Raw genomic sequence first — 13279 nt, forward strand, 5'->3', positions numbered from 1 at the left:
GAGTGATAGAAAGTGTGTGTTATACTTTCTTTTATCCATCAAGCTGTCTTTGATTTGGTAAGACTACTCTTGTTGTACTCATCATTTTCATATAGTGAAGATGAATCGTTGTTGCGTGGACGTAGGCATAAATTGCCGAACCACGTAAATTCTTGGTGTCCATTTTCTACTTTACTTCGTGCATTCTCTATCTTGTAGTACCGACATTCCTAACAGATGTTTCCAACTCCAACAAAGCATATGAGTCTACAACTGTTGCCTTTTATCAAGCAACCCGCACAAAGTATAAATCGGCATTGACTTACTGCCTCGCCAATAGAGGATGAAAACCGCCATCAATCGCAAGCTGCAAATCAAAGTGAAATATTACTTTTGGATCAACAAAACGCATAAAAGTTGGTTTGTTAGGAATGAACACAGAGACCACAGAAGATGACAGAGATAACAACACTGACTAGAAGGCTTTTCGACCAAACAACTTTTCTTGACATTGTTAATGTGAACCAAAGTGGCAACCAATCTGCAGGGTTGCATCACCTCCATTCCGGGCCATCAACAATTCCCACTGAAGGCATTTTACTATGGTCATTTTCAGATGCATCATGTTTTGAATGCCTTTCAGGATATTGTATGGCAAGCCCCCAAGATTTTAAGTGCTAAAGGCACGCCATGAGCATGTTGTATGGCAAGCCTCGATAAACAATCATAATCTCTTGTGGGTTGGTTTGTTCGGAAGGCATGCTGCTTGAAGAGTTCAAGAGCTTCTGACTCGCTTAAGTTCTTGGGCTTAGATACAATTACAGCATCAACTCCATTTAGTAATTGCATATCTCTAGTTGTTATAATTGTTGTGCAAGAATAGACCAAACCAATTGGAAACCAACTCAAGCTAACTCGCAGGAAATATACCAAATAAAATGCAAGAATAAAATTGGAAAGACACCAAGATTTAACGAGGTTCCTCAACAGTCAGTGTAACTGGAGTACGTCCTCGAAGCTGTTGGAGCTCACCAATAATCCAATATCAACCAAACGGAAATGGGAGTGTTTACAAAGTGTTTGGCAATCTCACAATCCTAAACCCCAATACACCCAATAACTCTCACACACCAAAGGAACAAATAGAGAAGGAAATACAGTGATTAATTTCCTCTTTATACAAAGCACAAAGCTAATCACATGCCCCAATTGTGGGCTTTCACATGGGCCATTAAACACCCAATTAATTTTGGGCTACTGGGCTTATCAGACGCAAAGGCCCAATGTAATTCGGCCTCAAATACCTGATTTCCACCACCAAATGAAAGCTGCTTTCCAAGCAAGGCTTCAATTTGGGATAATTTTTCAACTTCATCAAGAACCTAGAAAGAAGCAGTTCCTGCATGGGTGCACCGGTGCTAAAACCTTTTCTCAAGATATCTTCCAAACTGTTGGAGTCGTGGCTCCCAAAAAGGTCCGCTCTCGGCCATTCCAAACGCTGCCTAGCAGAGGAGTGGTTATCTGAAGCGATGTACAGCACCATTATCCGAGAAGCCTTCCTTGACATTTTCGAGAAAGCAGCAAGCTTCAAATTGACAAGCGATTTCATCACAAAAGAGTCAAAGCTTCAAATTGGCATCATCCCTGTGAAGTTTTAGAATTATCAAACCTGAGTTTTATAACAAGCCCAAAAGAGTCAAAGGAATGCATGTTCACTTGCTTGCAAATTGCAATTAACATACTTTAACCGCACAAATATCATAATCTGAATTGTTCATGTTCTTGAGCATATAAATGGCCAAATTGGTGAACGTTTAGCCATTTAAATTTAAGGATGTTAAACGAGACCAAAATCGTGGATTTGTTTGATACATATGGGTAGGTAATTAACGATCTCCAGCTAATCTTGATCAAGAAAATGAACACTTTCAAGTTATAATATTTCTACAGTAAAAATACTTTAACAGCAAGTGCATGTGAAAAAAATTAAACTTACTTATAATTTTGCGAATCCCAACCGAATAAATGATGGCTCTAACAAGAGCGGACATCCAGTCCTGCACCTCCTTCACGCCAGCATTATAACGACGTTCACGGCTTCTGCAAAACTTCCTGTTTTCGAATATCGGAGTCGATCCAGTCCGGATCTGTATAAAACAGGAACCACTATCTGCTCGTGTGCATCCACACATTCCATTATCTGGATCGAAAGCCTGAGTTGCAAATAGCTGCCAGGAGCTCCGAAAGGTCGTTGCCTATTGAAGCTCTTCGGCGTCAATGAAGGTGTTGACTGCTTTCTGATCCAGAGCTTTGTTGAGATGGCCGACGAAGAAGCAGCAGCCTTGAGTCCTCTTAAATTCAGGAACACATCGTATTTCCAATGACTGTCGGATGAAGACAAAGAAGCAGCAGCAGCCATTAACATGCACGGGATAGATCGCAGAAAGTACTATGTAAACGATGATTGACTAGCCTCATGTACTGCAAGGACTGAAATGCTCGGACGGAATAAAAAGCATTAATAATTAATATCATTGAAATTAAATCATGCCAAAAAGGGGGAAAAAAAAAAAAAAAAAAACTCCAGTGCATGATTCACAGTGGAGGTAACCAAACTACAACAATAGAGCTTCTCACCCTTTGCACTCCATCCTTCCACACACCAACCCTCCGAATTCTGGAACCGCCTGCTGGGATTTCATGGTAAGGTGATCTTATAAGATAGCTTCTGGTTTGCTCTGGTGAAGTTAAACGTCTGAGGCTCGACTTTCACTAAGCACCTTTGAACTGCGAAACTACGGAGTGGTAATTCGAAACCGCGGAGCCAACATTAGTGACAGTTGTATGAAGAGTCAAAATAGAGACATTTGTTCTGCATTAGCAGTTGTGTTTGCCAAAATCATACCAATGGCTCCTGCATCTTTCACCTCATGTCCCTCCTGCACTCTAGGCCTAATACCACTGTCACAAATCACAATCTTCCCAGCAACAACGCTGCAATCCGAAGTTCCTTCCAAACACAAGGAGCTGGGATCAGGGCAAGTTGAATTGCTTCAACTACACACCATCAACCTCCTCTCTTCATTCATTTCAAAACAATAATTAATAAAAGAACAACTCCAAAGAAGTGAACAGCACTTCAATTCCAAAAAAGTAAAAGTGAAACTTTGGGGTTCATGGTGAGGATGGGTCAGGGGTGTTGAGGTGTGCTTGCGGTGGATTGAGTCGTGGCAACTTATTCATTCGGTGGAATTGTGAGTGACTGTGAGAGACAGACATTGGTCGCTGAGGGGACTTTGAGTATTTGGGGATGGGTCAAGAAGAGTCGGTCAAGCTTTGTTAACAAATGTCCTCTACCAATAGCTGCAAGGTGTTTCGAATTACAGAGGGTTGGGAAGATGTACAAGGCTTTTGCAGTTTCTCAGATTTAAATACTCAAGCCCCTGAAGTCGTTCAATCGAGGGAGAAAGCTCTCTGATAGAAAGACTAATCCTAGAACAATATGACAAAGAAAATTACCCATCCTGTCACTGAAAATTGATTGTGGAAAGCAGCAATGTACCCACCGATGATTGAAGTAGTACATATAAAGACGAGAGCAGTGAACAAAGCTCCACGATTATACGGATATAGGACTCCAAAAAATCAAAGTTAAAACTAAAACAAAGGTTAAAAGTTGACACTCATACGGTCGCATTTTTTTGTAATAATTTAAGACAAAGGTCCAGATTCATGGCAAGCAGTTGGGTACCAATTAGCCTAAAAGGGGCTAGCTTGTTACTGGTCTCTTTTGTAATAATTTAAGATATAGAAAAGTTAAGATAGAAGGAAAGCAAAGTACCTTTCATCCAAATTGGAGGAGCACCGGTGGCATTAGCAAGTTAGCAACGGGAATTGACATAGACAGCAATAGCTTCACAGTTTCTGCACAGGCACAAATCTAAAGTACAAGAAAGAAAAGCAGCGCATAAGCAATTGAAACCCGCCAAACCCGAACGAAAAGACAGGTATCAAATGTATTCCACATGTAGAGATATGTACCTCTCCCTCGCGACATAATCACAATAACCAATTGAAGGCCGCCGCATGTGGCGTAGTGACCAACTGATTGCTTCAAAACAGAGCTTCGTATCCATGTGTTTATCAGCAGAGTGTACCCAAAACCCCTGAAATTTCTTTCTTTTTTCAGGTAATATAATCTCCCAATTCTGAAATTTAATTCCGAATCAAAAATTGGGTTTGAATTTTGATTACCTGGAAATTGGGGTTGTACACGCGTCAAATTTTCACAACAGCTCTGTTTTGGGTTTTACCCAAAACCCAATGCTACTTGGAAGATTCTTAAGTTCTTTGCAATCTACTAGGACCAAATGATTCAACCCCGTGAGATTATTAATTGACGAGGGCAGTTCTTTAATTTTTGACCCGGACAAATTAAGCCATGATAGTTTCTCCATAACTTCTGAAATCTCTGGAAACATCTCAAGACTCGAGCAGCCGGAAAGATTAAGGGTATTGAGAGATTTCATACGAATGCTGCTCGGAAGACTCTTCAGTTCCTTGCAATCTACTAGGACCAAATGATTCAACCCCGTGAGATTATTAATTGACGAGGGCAGTTCTTTAATTTTTGACCCGGACAAATTAAGCCATGATAGTTTCTCCATAACTTCTGAAATATCTGGAAACATCTCAAGACTCGAGCAGCCGGAAAGATTAAGGGAATTGAGAGATTTCATACGAATGCTGCTTGGTAGACTCTTAAGTTCCTCGCAATCTTTTAAGCTCAACATGCTCAACCCTGTGAGATTATTAATTGACGAGGGCAGTTCTTTAATTTTTGACCCGGACAAATTAAGCCATGATAGTTTCTCCATGACTTCTGGAATCTCTGGAAACATCTCAAGACTCGAGCAGCCAGAAAGATCAAGGTGTTGGAGAGATTTCATACGAATGCTGCCTGGTAGACTCTTAAGTTCCTCGCAATCTTTTAAGCTCAACATGCTCAACCCTGTGAGATTATTAATTGACGAGGGCAGTTCTTTAATTTTTGACCCGGAAAAACTAAGCCATGATAGTTCCTCCATGACTTCTGGAATCTCTGGAAACATCTCAAGACTCGAGCAGCCAGAAAGATCAAGGCTTTGGAGAGATTTCATATGAATGCTGCTTGGAAGACTTTTAAGTTCCTTGCAATTTGCTAAGATCAAGTCGGTCAATCCCGTGAGATTATTAATTGACGAGGGCAGTTCTTTAATTTTTGACCCGGAAAAACCAAGCCATGATAGTTCCTCCATGACTTCTGGAATCTCTGGAAACATCTCAAGACTCGAGCAGCCAGAAAGATCAAGTCTTCGGAGAGATTTCATATGAATGCTGCTTGGAAGACTCTTAAGTTCCTTGCAATCTTCTAAGATCAACTCGGTCAATCCCGTGAGATTATTAATTGACGAGGGCAGTTCTTTAATTTTTGACCCGGAAAAACTAAGCCATGATAGTTCCTCCATAACTTCTGGAATCTCTGGAAACATCTCAAGACTCGAGCAGCCAGAAAGATCAAAGCTTTGGAGAGATTTCATATGAATGCTGCTTGGAAGACTCTTAAGTTCCTTACAATCTTTTATGAACAAATACACCAACCCCGTGAGATTATTAATTGACGAGGGCAGTTCTTTAATTTTTGACCCGGAAAAACCAAGCCATGATAGTTCCTCCATAACTTCTGGAATCTCTGGAAACATCTCAAGACTCGAGCAGTCAGAAAGATCAAGGCTTTGGAGAGATTTCATATGAATGCTGCTTGGAAGACTCTTAAGTTCCTTGCAATCTGCTAAGATCAACTTGGTCAATCCCGTGAGATTATTAATTGACGAGGGCAATTCTTTAATTTTTGACCCGAAAAAACTAAGCCATGATAGTTCCTCCATGACTTCTGGAATCTCTGGAAACATCTCAAGACTCGAGCAGCCAGAAAGATCAAGTCTTCGGAGAGATTTCATATGAATGCTGCTTGGAAGACTCTTAAGTTCCTTGCAATCTGCTAAGATCAACTCGGTCAATCCCGTGAGATTATTAATTGACGAGGGCAATTCTTTAATTTTTGACCCGAAAAAACTAAGCCATGATAGTTCCTCCATGACTTCTGGAATCTCTGAAAACATCTCAAGACTCGAGCAGCCAGAAAGATGAAGATGTTTGAGAGATTTCATATGAATGCTGCTTGGTAGACTCTTAAGTTCCTTGCAATCTGCTAAGATCAAGTCGGTCAATCCCGTGAGATTATTAATTGACGAGGGCAATTCTTTAATTTTTGACCCGAAAAAACTAAGCCATGATAGTTCCTCCATGACTTCTGGAATCTCTGAAAACATCTCAAGACTCGAGCAGCCAGAAAGATGAAGATGTTTGAGAGATTTCATATGAATGCTGCTTGGTAGACTCTTAAGTTCCTCGCAATCTTTTAAGCTCAACATGCTCAACCCTGTGAGATTATTAATTGACGAGGGCAGTTCTTTAATTTTTGACCCGGAAAAACTAAGCCATGATAGTTCCTCCATGACTTCTGGAATCTTTGGAAACATCTCAAGACTCGAGCAGCCAGAAAGATCAAGTCTTCGGAGAGATTTCATATGAATGCTGCTTGGAAGACTCTTAAGTTCCTTGCAATCTTCTAAGATCAACTCGGTCAATCCCGTGAGATTATTAATTGACGAGGGCAGTTCTTTAATTTTTGACCCGGAAAAACTAAGCCATGATAGTTCCTCCATAACTTCTGGAATATCTGGAAACATCTCAAGACTCGAGCAGTCAGAAAGATCAAGTCTTTTGAGAGATTTCATATGAATGCTGCTTGGAAGACTCTTAAGTTCTTGGCACCCCTTCAGATTCAATAAAACAAGGTTTGTATGAGTCCAAATGGACGGGTGAACCTCAGCTAATCTTATACAACTTTGAAGAATTAGCTTCTCAAGATTTGGCATCTTTGTGAAGTCAGGGGTTTCCTTAAGGCATTGACAATAACTTAAATTGATGAATTTCAACTTTTCCAGCGTCTGCCAAAACATTCAAGAAAGCATGCATTACTGAATGCGACATCTTAGAACCCAAACATTTAAAAGAAACATATACATGTAAATGAACGTACATACCTGGGTTCCTTCCCAAAGTCGGTCAATGAGACTAGATTGCATATCAAGGTCAACAAGATTTGTGAATAGACAGTTGGATGGTAAAGACTGAAGGGGGAAACCAGCCCAGGAGAGACACGTCAACTCATGAGAATGAAACTTTAAGGGCCCAATCAGGCGTTGTTTGCAGTAATCATGTGTAAAAATGGAGAATTCATCACTGATCTTGAGAAGTCTTAGTTGAGTCATACTAACAAAAGCTTCAGCATTGAAGCATACCTCATCTGAGCACGACAATTCCAGGATTATGCTTTGAACTGCTTGTGTAGCCTATACAAATCAAAGTAAAGGAAAAAACAGAGAACCTTAGTTACATTATGAAATTAATGTTTTTTTCTTAAGGAGCAGTTTGATAATCATTTCGTTTTCAGTTTTCAACTCTGGTAATTGTTTTCAATTTTCAATTATCAAAAAATGAAAACTAAAAATGAAAAATTGAAAACAAAAATGGTTATCAAACTGGCCTAAGAAATAGATTTTGATCAAAAGTTGAAGCTTTCTACTAACAATTGCATAAGAAAAATATTTCTCACCGTATTTTGAGTTAACACACGATAAACATCTTCATAACTCCACAACCTACTTCGTCTCCCAGGCTCTTCGATAGATTCTTGGCGAACTATTTCTCGACCCATTTCCTCTAGTAAATCATGCATCCCCAGTTCCCCATTCACTGAGACAGTTATGAGAGCTCGATCGATTAGAACTCCTATACCAGCATGAGGATAAAAACCACAACTGTCCAGGATTTCGGTTGCATAGTCTTCTTTCATTCCTTTGAAAAAACATGCAATATCTAGAAAGATGTTCTTCTCTTTACGATCTAGTTCATCGAAGCTTGTTCTAAGCACATCATTAATCCTTCCTAGTGGGACTTCCTTTAATTTTTCTAAGACACCTTTCCACTCACGTATGGTTTTGTTATAAAGAGAAGCTCCCAAGACTTTGAGTGCTAGAGGTAGACCTTGAGCATAATTTACGGCACGCCTCGTGAGAACATCATAATCTCTAGTGGGTTGGTTTGTTCTAAAGGCGTAACGCCTAAACAGTTCTAGAGCTTCCGGTTCACTGAAAATCTTGGGCTTATATATCGCATCAGTTCCGCTTAGTAATTGCAAATCTCTAGTTGTTATAATAATTCTACTTCCACCACCAAAAGAACCCTTATTTCCGAGTAAGGCTTCAATTTGAGCTAATTCGTCTACATCATCAACAACAACAACAACTTTTCTTTGACCAAGGCTTTTTAACATCACTTGGTAACCTTTAGCCGATATGTCGCAACTCCCCACCTTGTTGCTCGAGATACTAGATAGAAGTTGTGTCTGCATATATAGTTCGCCATGCTTCATGAAACCTTCCTTCACATTTTCAAGAAAGCAACAAGCTTCAAACTGACAAGCGATTTCATCAAAAACAGCTCTGGCGATGGTTGTTTTGCCTAAACCACCCATACCCCATATTCCAACAACGCGAACATCATTCGTTTCAACTCCAGGAGGATATAATAATGAACGCATTTCACACATATGAGAATCCATTTGAACCAAGTCATTATCTTTGGTTGATGTTGATGAGATGGGGATCAATTTCCGAAAAACATCTTCTACAATTTTCTCAATAAGCTCTGCATCATCCCTGTCAAATTTAAAAAACAATATAATAACAACAACAAATAATAATTAATGGGTCGTTTTGTAAACAATTTCGTTTTCATTTATGTTTTTTAAGTCTAGATTTTATGTTTTTAAGTCTATAATGGAAATTCATATAAATCTTTCAAAATCCATATAGAATTGTAGAATCTATTAAAATCCTTTAAAATCTGTCCCTTAACAAAATCTATTAAAATCCTATGAAATCCAAATTGACTGCCCCCCTAGTTTCACTGAAAGCAGTTATTAAACTGTTATAGTTATTCGCGAATCCGAACCAGATAAACATTTTCTAGTTATGATATTTCAACAGTAAAAATACATTAATAGGAAGTGCGCCTGAGTGTGAAGAAATTAACTTACTTATACTTTGATGAATCCCAACCGGATAAGTCGATAGTTCTGGCAAGAGCAGACCTCCAGCTCTGGACATCAACGTTAGAATGGCAGCGTTCATGTTTAGGCAAAGCTTCTGCAAAACTTCCTTTGAGTTTACGAATATCGGAAGGATCGACTTCGTAGAAAATGGGGACCACAATTTGGTTCTTGGTATCCTTGCATTCCAAGATTTCGACGAGTTCTTTCAAGCACCAAGTGGAAGAAGCATAGTTTTGAGAGAAAACTACAATCGAAAGCCTTGACTCTCGAATCGCTGTCAGGAGCTCGGAAAGGCGGTCGCCTTTTCTGAGATCTTCGGTATCAATGAAGGTGTTGAGTGGTTTCTGACGCAGAGCTCTGTACAGATGGCTGACGAAGCCCCTGCGAGTGTCTTCCCCTCTGAAATTGATGAACACATCGTATTTCCAACCAAGGCCAGAAGAAGAAGAAGAAGAAGAAGAAGAAGAAGAACCCACCATTAATCGATCGCACCTGGATCGAGCGGCACCCATTACTAAAAGTAATATAAGTAGAAGAGGAGAAGCAGGAGGAGGAGGAGGAGGAGGAGGAGGAGGAGAACCCCCTATTAATCGACCCCCCATTAATCGATTGCGCCTGGATCGAGCAGCACCCATGACTAAAAGTAATGTAAGAAGAGAAAAAGAAGAATACGAAGAACCCCCCATTAATCGACCAGAAGAAGAAGAAGAAGCACCCATTGAAGAAGAAGAAGTGCCCATTGAAGAAGAAGAAGTACCCATTAAAGAAGAAGAAGAAGAAGCACCATTAATCGATCGCACCTGGTCACGATTATCGAGCAGCACCCATTACTAAAAGTAATTAGTACTGTAAGAACAAAAATACTCAATTGATCTACAAAATGGATCAACGGAAAATGGTCTGATTCGATACGAAGTCAATGAGGAAAAAGAAAATTATGCTCTATGTGCTTTCACATCTTCCCGGAAATTAACGAAACTAATCTTCTTGCAGGCAAATTGACAAGACCGGCCCTGACAATTTGGGCCTAGGCGAGTTTGTAAAGTGGGACCTAAGTTTTCGGATCTTTGATTTTTTGTATATTGACATGTAGTAAAAAGAATTTGCTAATTACATAAAAAGTTTATTTGTTCATCTAATATCATTAAAAATTAATATTAAAAAAAAAAAAAAAAAGATGTACTAATATTCTTAATATTACATGTCACATGTCTTTAGACATAAATGCACTAAATGTTTGCAGTCAAGAGTCTAAGTACAGATTTGCTACTAAGGTGATTTTATAAAAAGTGGATATAAAAAAAAATTGAGCTCAAAAAGGTGTTTGATAAACATTTAAAAAAAAAAAAAAAAAAGCAGAACTTTGCCTCTGAAATTGATGAACACACCGTATTTCCAACGAAGGCCAGAAGAAGAGGATGAAACAGCCATTAATCGATCGCACCTGATCAGCGATGATCGAGCAGCTAAGATTAAGAGGAATGTAAGAGCAGAAATTCTCAATTGATCTACAAACTAGATCACCGGAAAATGGCCTGATCGATACCAAGTCAATAAGTCAATGCAAAAGGGTAAAGGGAAAAAGGAAATTATGCTTGATGTGTTTTCACATCTTCTTCAAGGAAATTTCTGTGCGAAAGGGATGTGCATAATTTTGCTTTTTCGACCCAAGAAAATGCCAAGAAAGGGGTCACAGTAGAATGTTGAATCTACACTTGCCTACCTAACAGATTTTTTTGTAAAGAAATATATACCGATCTACCTATTCACATGAAGAGTGAGTTAGGTGATCGAAAAATATTTCCAATTAAATGTAAACATCTTATATGTGTGCTATATCTAATGAAATTGTGGGTGAAAAGTGGGAGATTAATGATTGTTTGACTTCTAATCAGATGTCACGGTACTAACGGTACAACTCTAAAATCTTTTAGGTACATGCTTTTAGCTACAAAACTACTAGAACTTCACAAATTGCTCATGAAATAAAATATATTGACTAGATTTGAACTGGCATAATTTACGGTTTCGCTACATATCATTGTTTTGCTCGTGTTCTAAGGTTGAAACTAGATTTGAACATAAGAAGAAGCAAGGGAGGCTAATGAGTGGTATTTTAAAATGGTCACATATCGAATTAATGATCTTTGTAGTAATAAGGTATTCAGAAAATAATTTGGATTCAAACCTTACCATTAGCAAATTAATCAAAAAGTTAATTTTCCATCAAATATCAATTAGATGCAAGGATAAAAAATTAAGAAAACTAACAAAAAATTCAAAATAAACCTTTAATTTTAATAAAAAAAATGACAAATAAATGTGCAATAAATAGTATCAGAAAAAAAGTAAAAATATAATTTTTTATTAAAAATGAACAGTATCGTTTAAAATTCTTAAAAAATTTGGGTCCACGTGCCGAAGTCATTTGATAGCGTGCATTGTAACATTTGTTTATAATACAATATAATATAAATAGGTTGAAACGAAAAAAGACAAAGGAAATTTATGCTTTATGAGTTTTCACTTATTCTTCCTGGAAAATTCAGTGTGAAAGGAATCTTCATATTTTGCTTTTGACCAAGAAAATGCAGGTAAATGGTGGTTTAGCTTTTGCGTGTGGGGACTAGGTGTAAGTAGTACGTTGAATCTACACTTGCCAATAAGTTCTGAATCCGGAGATTATAGATCCTTTTTGTAAGAATTTTGACACAATCAGTATTTGATAAAAATTGATCGCACAATATATGATAAATAGACATAATTCACGAATTTCTGGGATCCTCAGAAAGAGGATCCGGAGAAGATTATGTTGGAATAACTTCTTAGTAAGTGTAAGATAGGGTGATTGGAAATATTCAGAAGTGTGAGGGTAATCGGAAATATCTGGAAGTGTAAACATCTCACATATGAACCATATGCAATGACATTGTTAGCAAAAAATAAGAGATTAATAGGTGTTTGAATATAAAAAGCAGGTGAGGTTAATGAGTGGTATTTTCAAATGGTCAAATCGGTATTCAAAAAATATTCGGTGGTAAAATAATTAGAATTCAAACCTTACCATTAGCAAGATTAATCAAAAAGTTAATTTTCCATCAAATATCAGTTAAATGCAAGGATAAAAAATTTGGGTCCGTGTGCTGAAGTCATTTGTTAGCGTGCATTGTAACGTTTGTTTATAATGCAATATGATATAAATAGGTTGAAACGATAAAGGACAAAGGACAATTATGCTTTATCAGTTTTCACTAATCCTTCCTAGAAAGTTCAGTGTGAAAGGAATCTGCATATTTTGCTCTTGAGTCAGGACCAAAATATGGGGTGAAGAAAATGCGAGGAAGGGGTGGTTTAGTTAGCAGCTTTGCGTGTGGGGACTGCTAGGTCAAAGTCGTACGTTGAATCTACATTTGCCCACCCAATTAACTTCTGAATCCGGATACTCTCTGGATCCTTTTGTAAGAATTATGGAAATTCGTAAATTGTTTTCGTTTATCGTATATAATACGGTTAAAAATTATTTTATTTAAAATTGAACACAAACAGTATATGAAAAAAACTATCTGCACGATTTATGATGAACGAACACGATTCATGAATTTTAGGAATTCACACAAATAGGATCCGGAAAGAATCTTGTTGGAATAACTTCTTAGTAAGGGTAAGATAGGGTGATTGGAAATATCCGGAAGTGTGAGGGTAATCGGAAATATCTCGAAACGTAAGCATCTCACATATGTACCATATGCAATGACATTGTTAGTGAAAAATAGGAGATTAAAAGTTGTTTAGCTTCTAATTTGAAGTCACAGTAGTAATTGTATTACTCTGAAAATTTGTATGTATATGCTTTTAACTACAAAACTACTAGAACTTCACAAATTGCTTTTGAACTTAAAAAATAATAATGACTAGATTTGAACTTGCACAATTTGACATTTTCCCTTGTATTCTAGTTCATATTCATGTAGTTTAGAAGATCACTTTGTCAGAATACCAACGTAACACCGAATAGTTATTAATATTATTGAAAAATACAACATAAAATGTCACGTCTCTTATTAATAATACGGTATTACA

At 37.8% G+C, this 13279-nt stretch overlaps 3 protein-coding genes across 18 annotated transcripts in view; all 3 read right to left on the minus strand.

The window, feature by feature from the left end:
• Nucleotides 1–13279, minus strand: part of LOC103938645 (disease resistance protein RUN1-like) — a 71593-nt gene that overhangs the window by 19706 nt on the left and 38608 nt on the right. The window lies entirely within an intron of this gene.
• On the minus strand, nt 619–1546 carry LOC125468672. Its single transcript, XM_048564856.1, has 2 exons — nt 1284–1546; nt 619–889 (listed from the first exon to the last, which is right to left on the minus strand). Exons 1-2 carry the CDS (start codon nt 1544–1546, stop codon nt 619–621), a joined length of 534 nt encoding a protein of 177 aa, XP_048420813.1.
• On the minus strand, nt 1123–10696 carry LOC103936862 (TMV resistance protein N-like). 14 transcript variants are annotated; one of them, XM_048565213.1, is made up of 12 exons: nt 10627–10696; nt 9185–9653; nt 7700–8804; nt 7128–7436; nt 6009–7031; nt 4234–5588; nt 4021–4145; nt 3821–3919; nt 2885–3058; nt 2617–2774; nt 1976–2469; nt 1123–1623 (listed from the first exon to the last, which is right to left on the minus strand). In XM_048565213.1, the coding sequence occupies exons 1-6, from the start codon at nt 10628–10630 to the stop codon at nt 4266–4268; spliced, it is 4233 nt and encodes a 1410-aa protein (XP_048421170.1). In that variant the 5' UTR covers nt 10631–10696; the 3' UTR covers nt 1123–1623; nt 1976–2469; nt 2617–2774; nt 2885–3058; nt 3821–3919; nt 4021–4145; nt 4234–4265. The 14 variants fall into 14 exon arrangements, with proteins under 14 accessions (XP_048421170.1, XP_048421169.1, XP_048421165.1 ...); XM_048565212.1 differs by lacking the exon at nt 10627–10696 and having other exon boundaries at nt 7128–7265; nt 7386–7436; nt 9185–10069; XM_048565208.1 differs by lacking the exon at nt 10627–10696 and having other exon boundaries at nt 2885–2989; nt 3821–3903; nt 9185–10069.

Source organism: the organism of the source record quoted next, unplaced genomic scaffold (genome assembly GCF_019419815.1).
Source record: "Pyrus x bretschneideri cultivar Hongxiangsu unplaced genomic scaffold, Pyrus_bretschneideri_v1 Contig4, whole genome shotgun sequence".
Taxonomy (NCBI): Eukaryota; Viridiplantae; Streptophyta; class Magnoliopsida; order Rosales; family Rosaceae; genus Pyrus; species Pyrus x bretschneideri.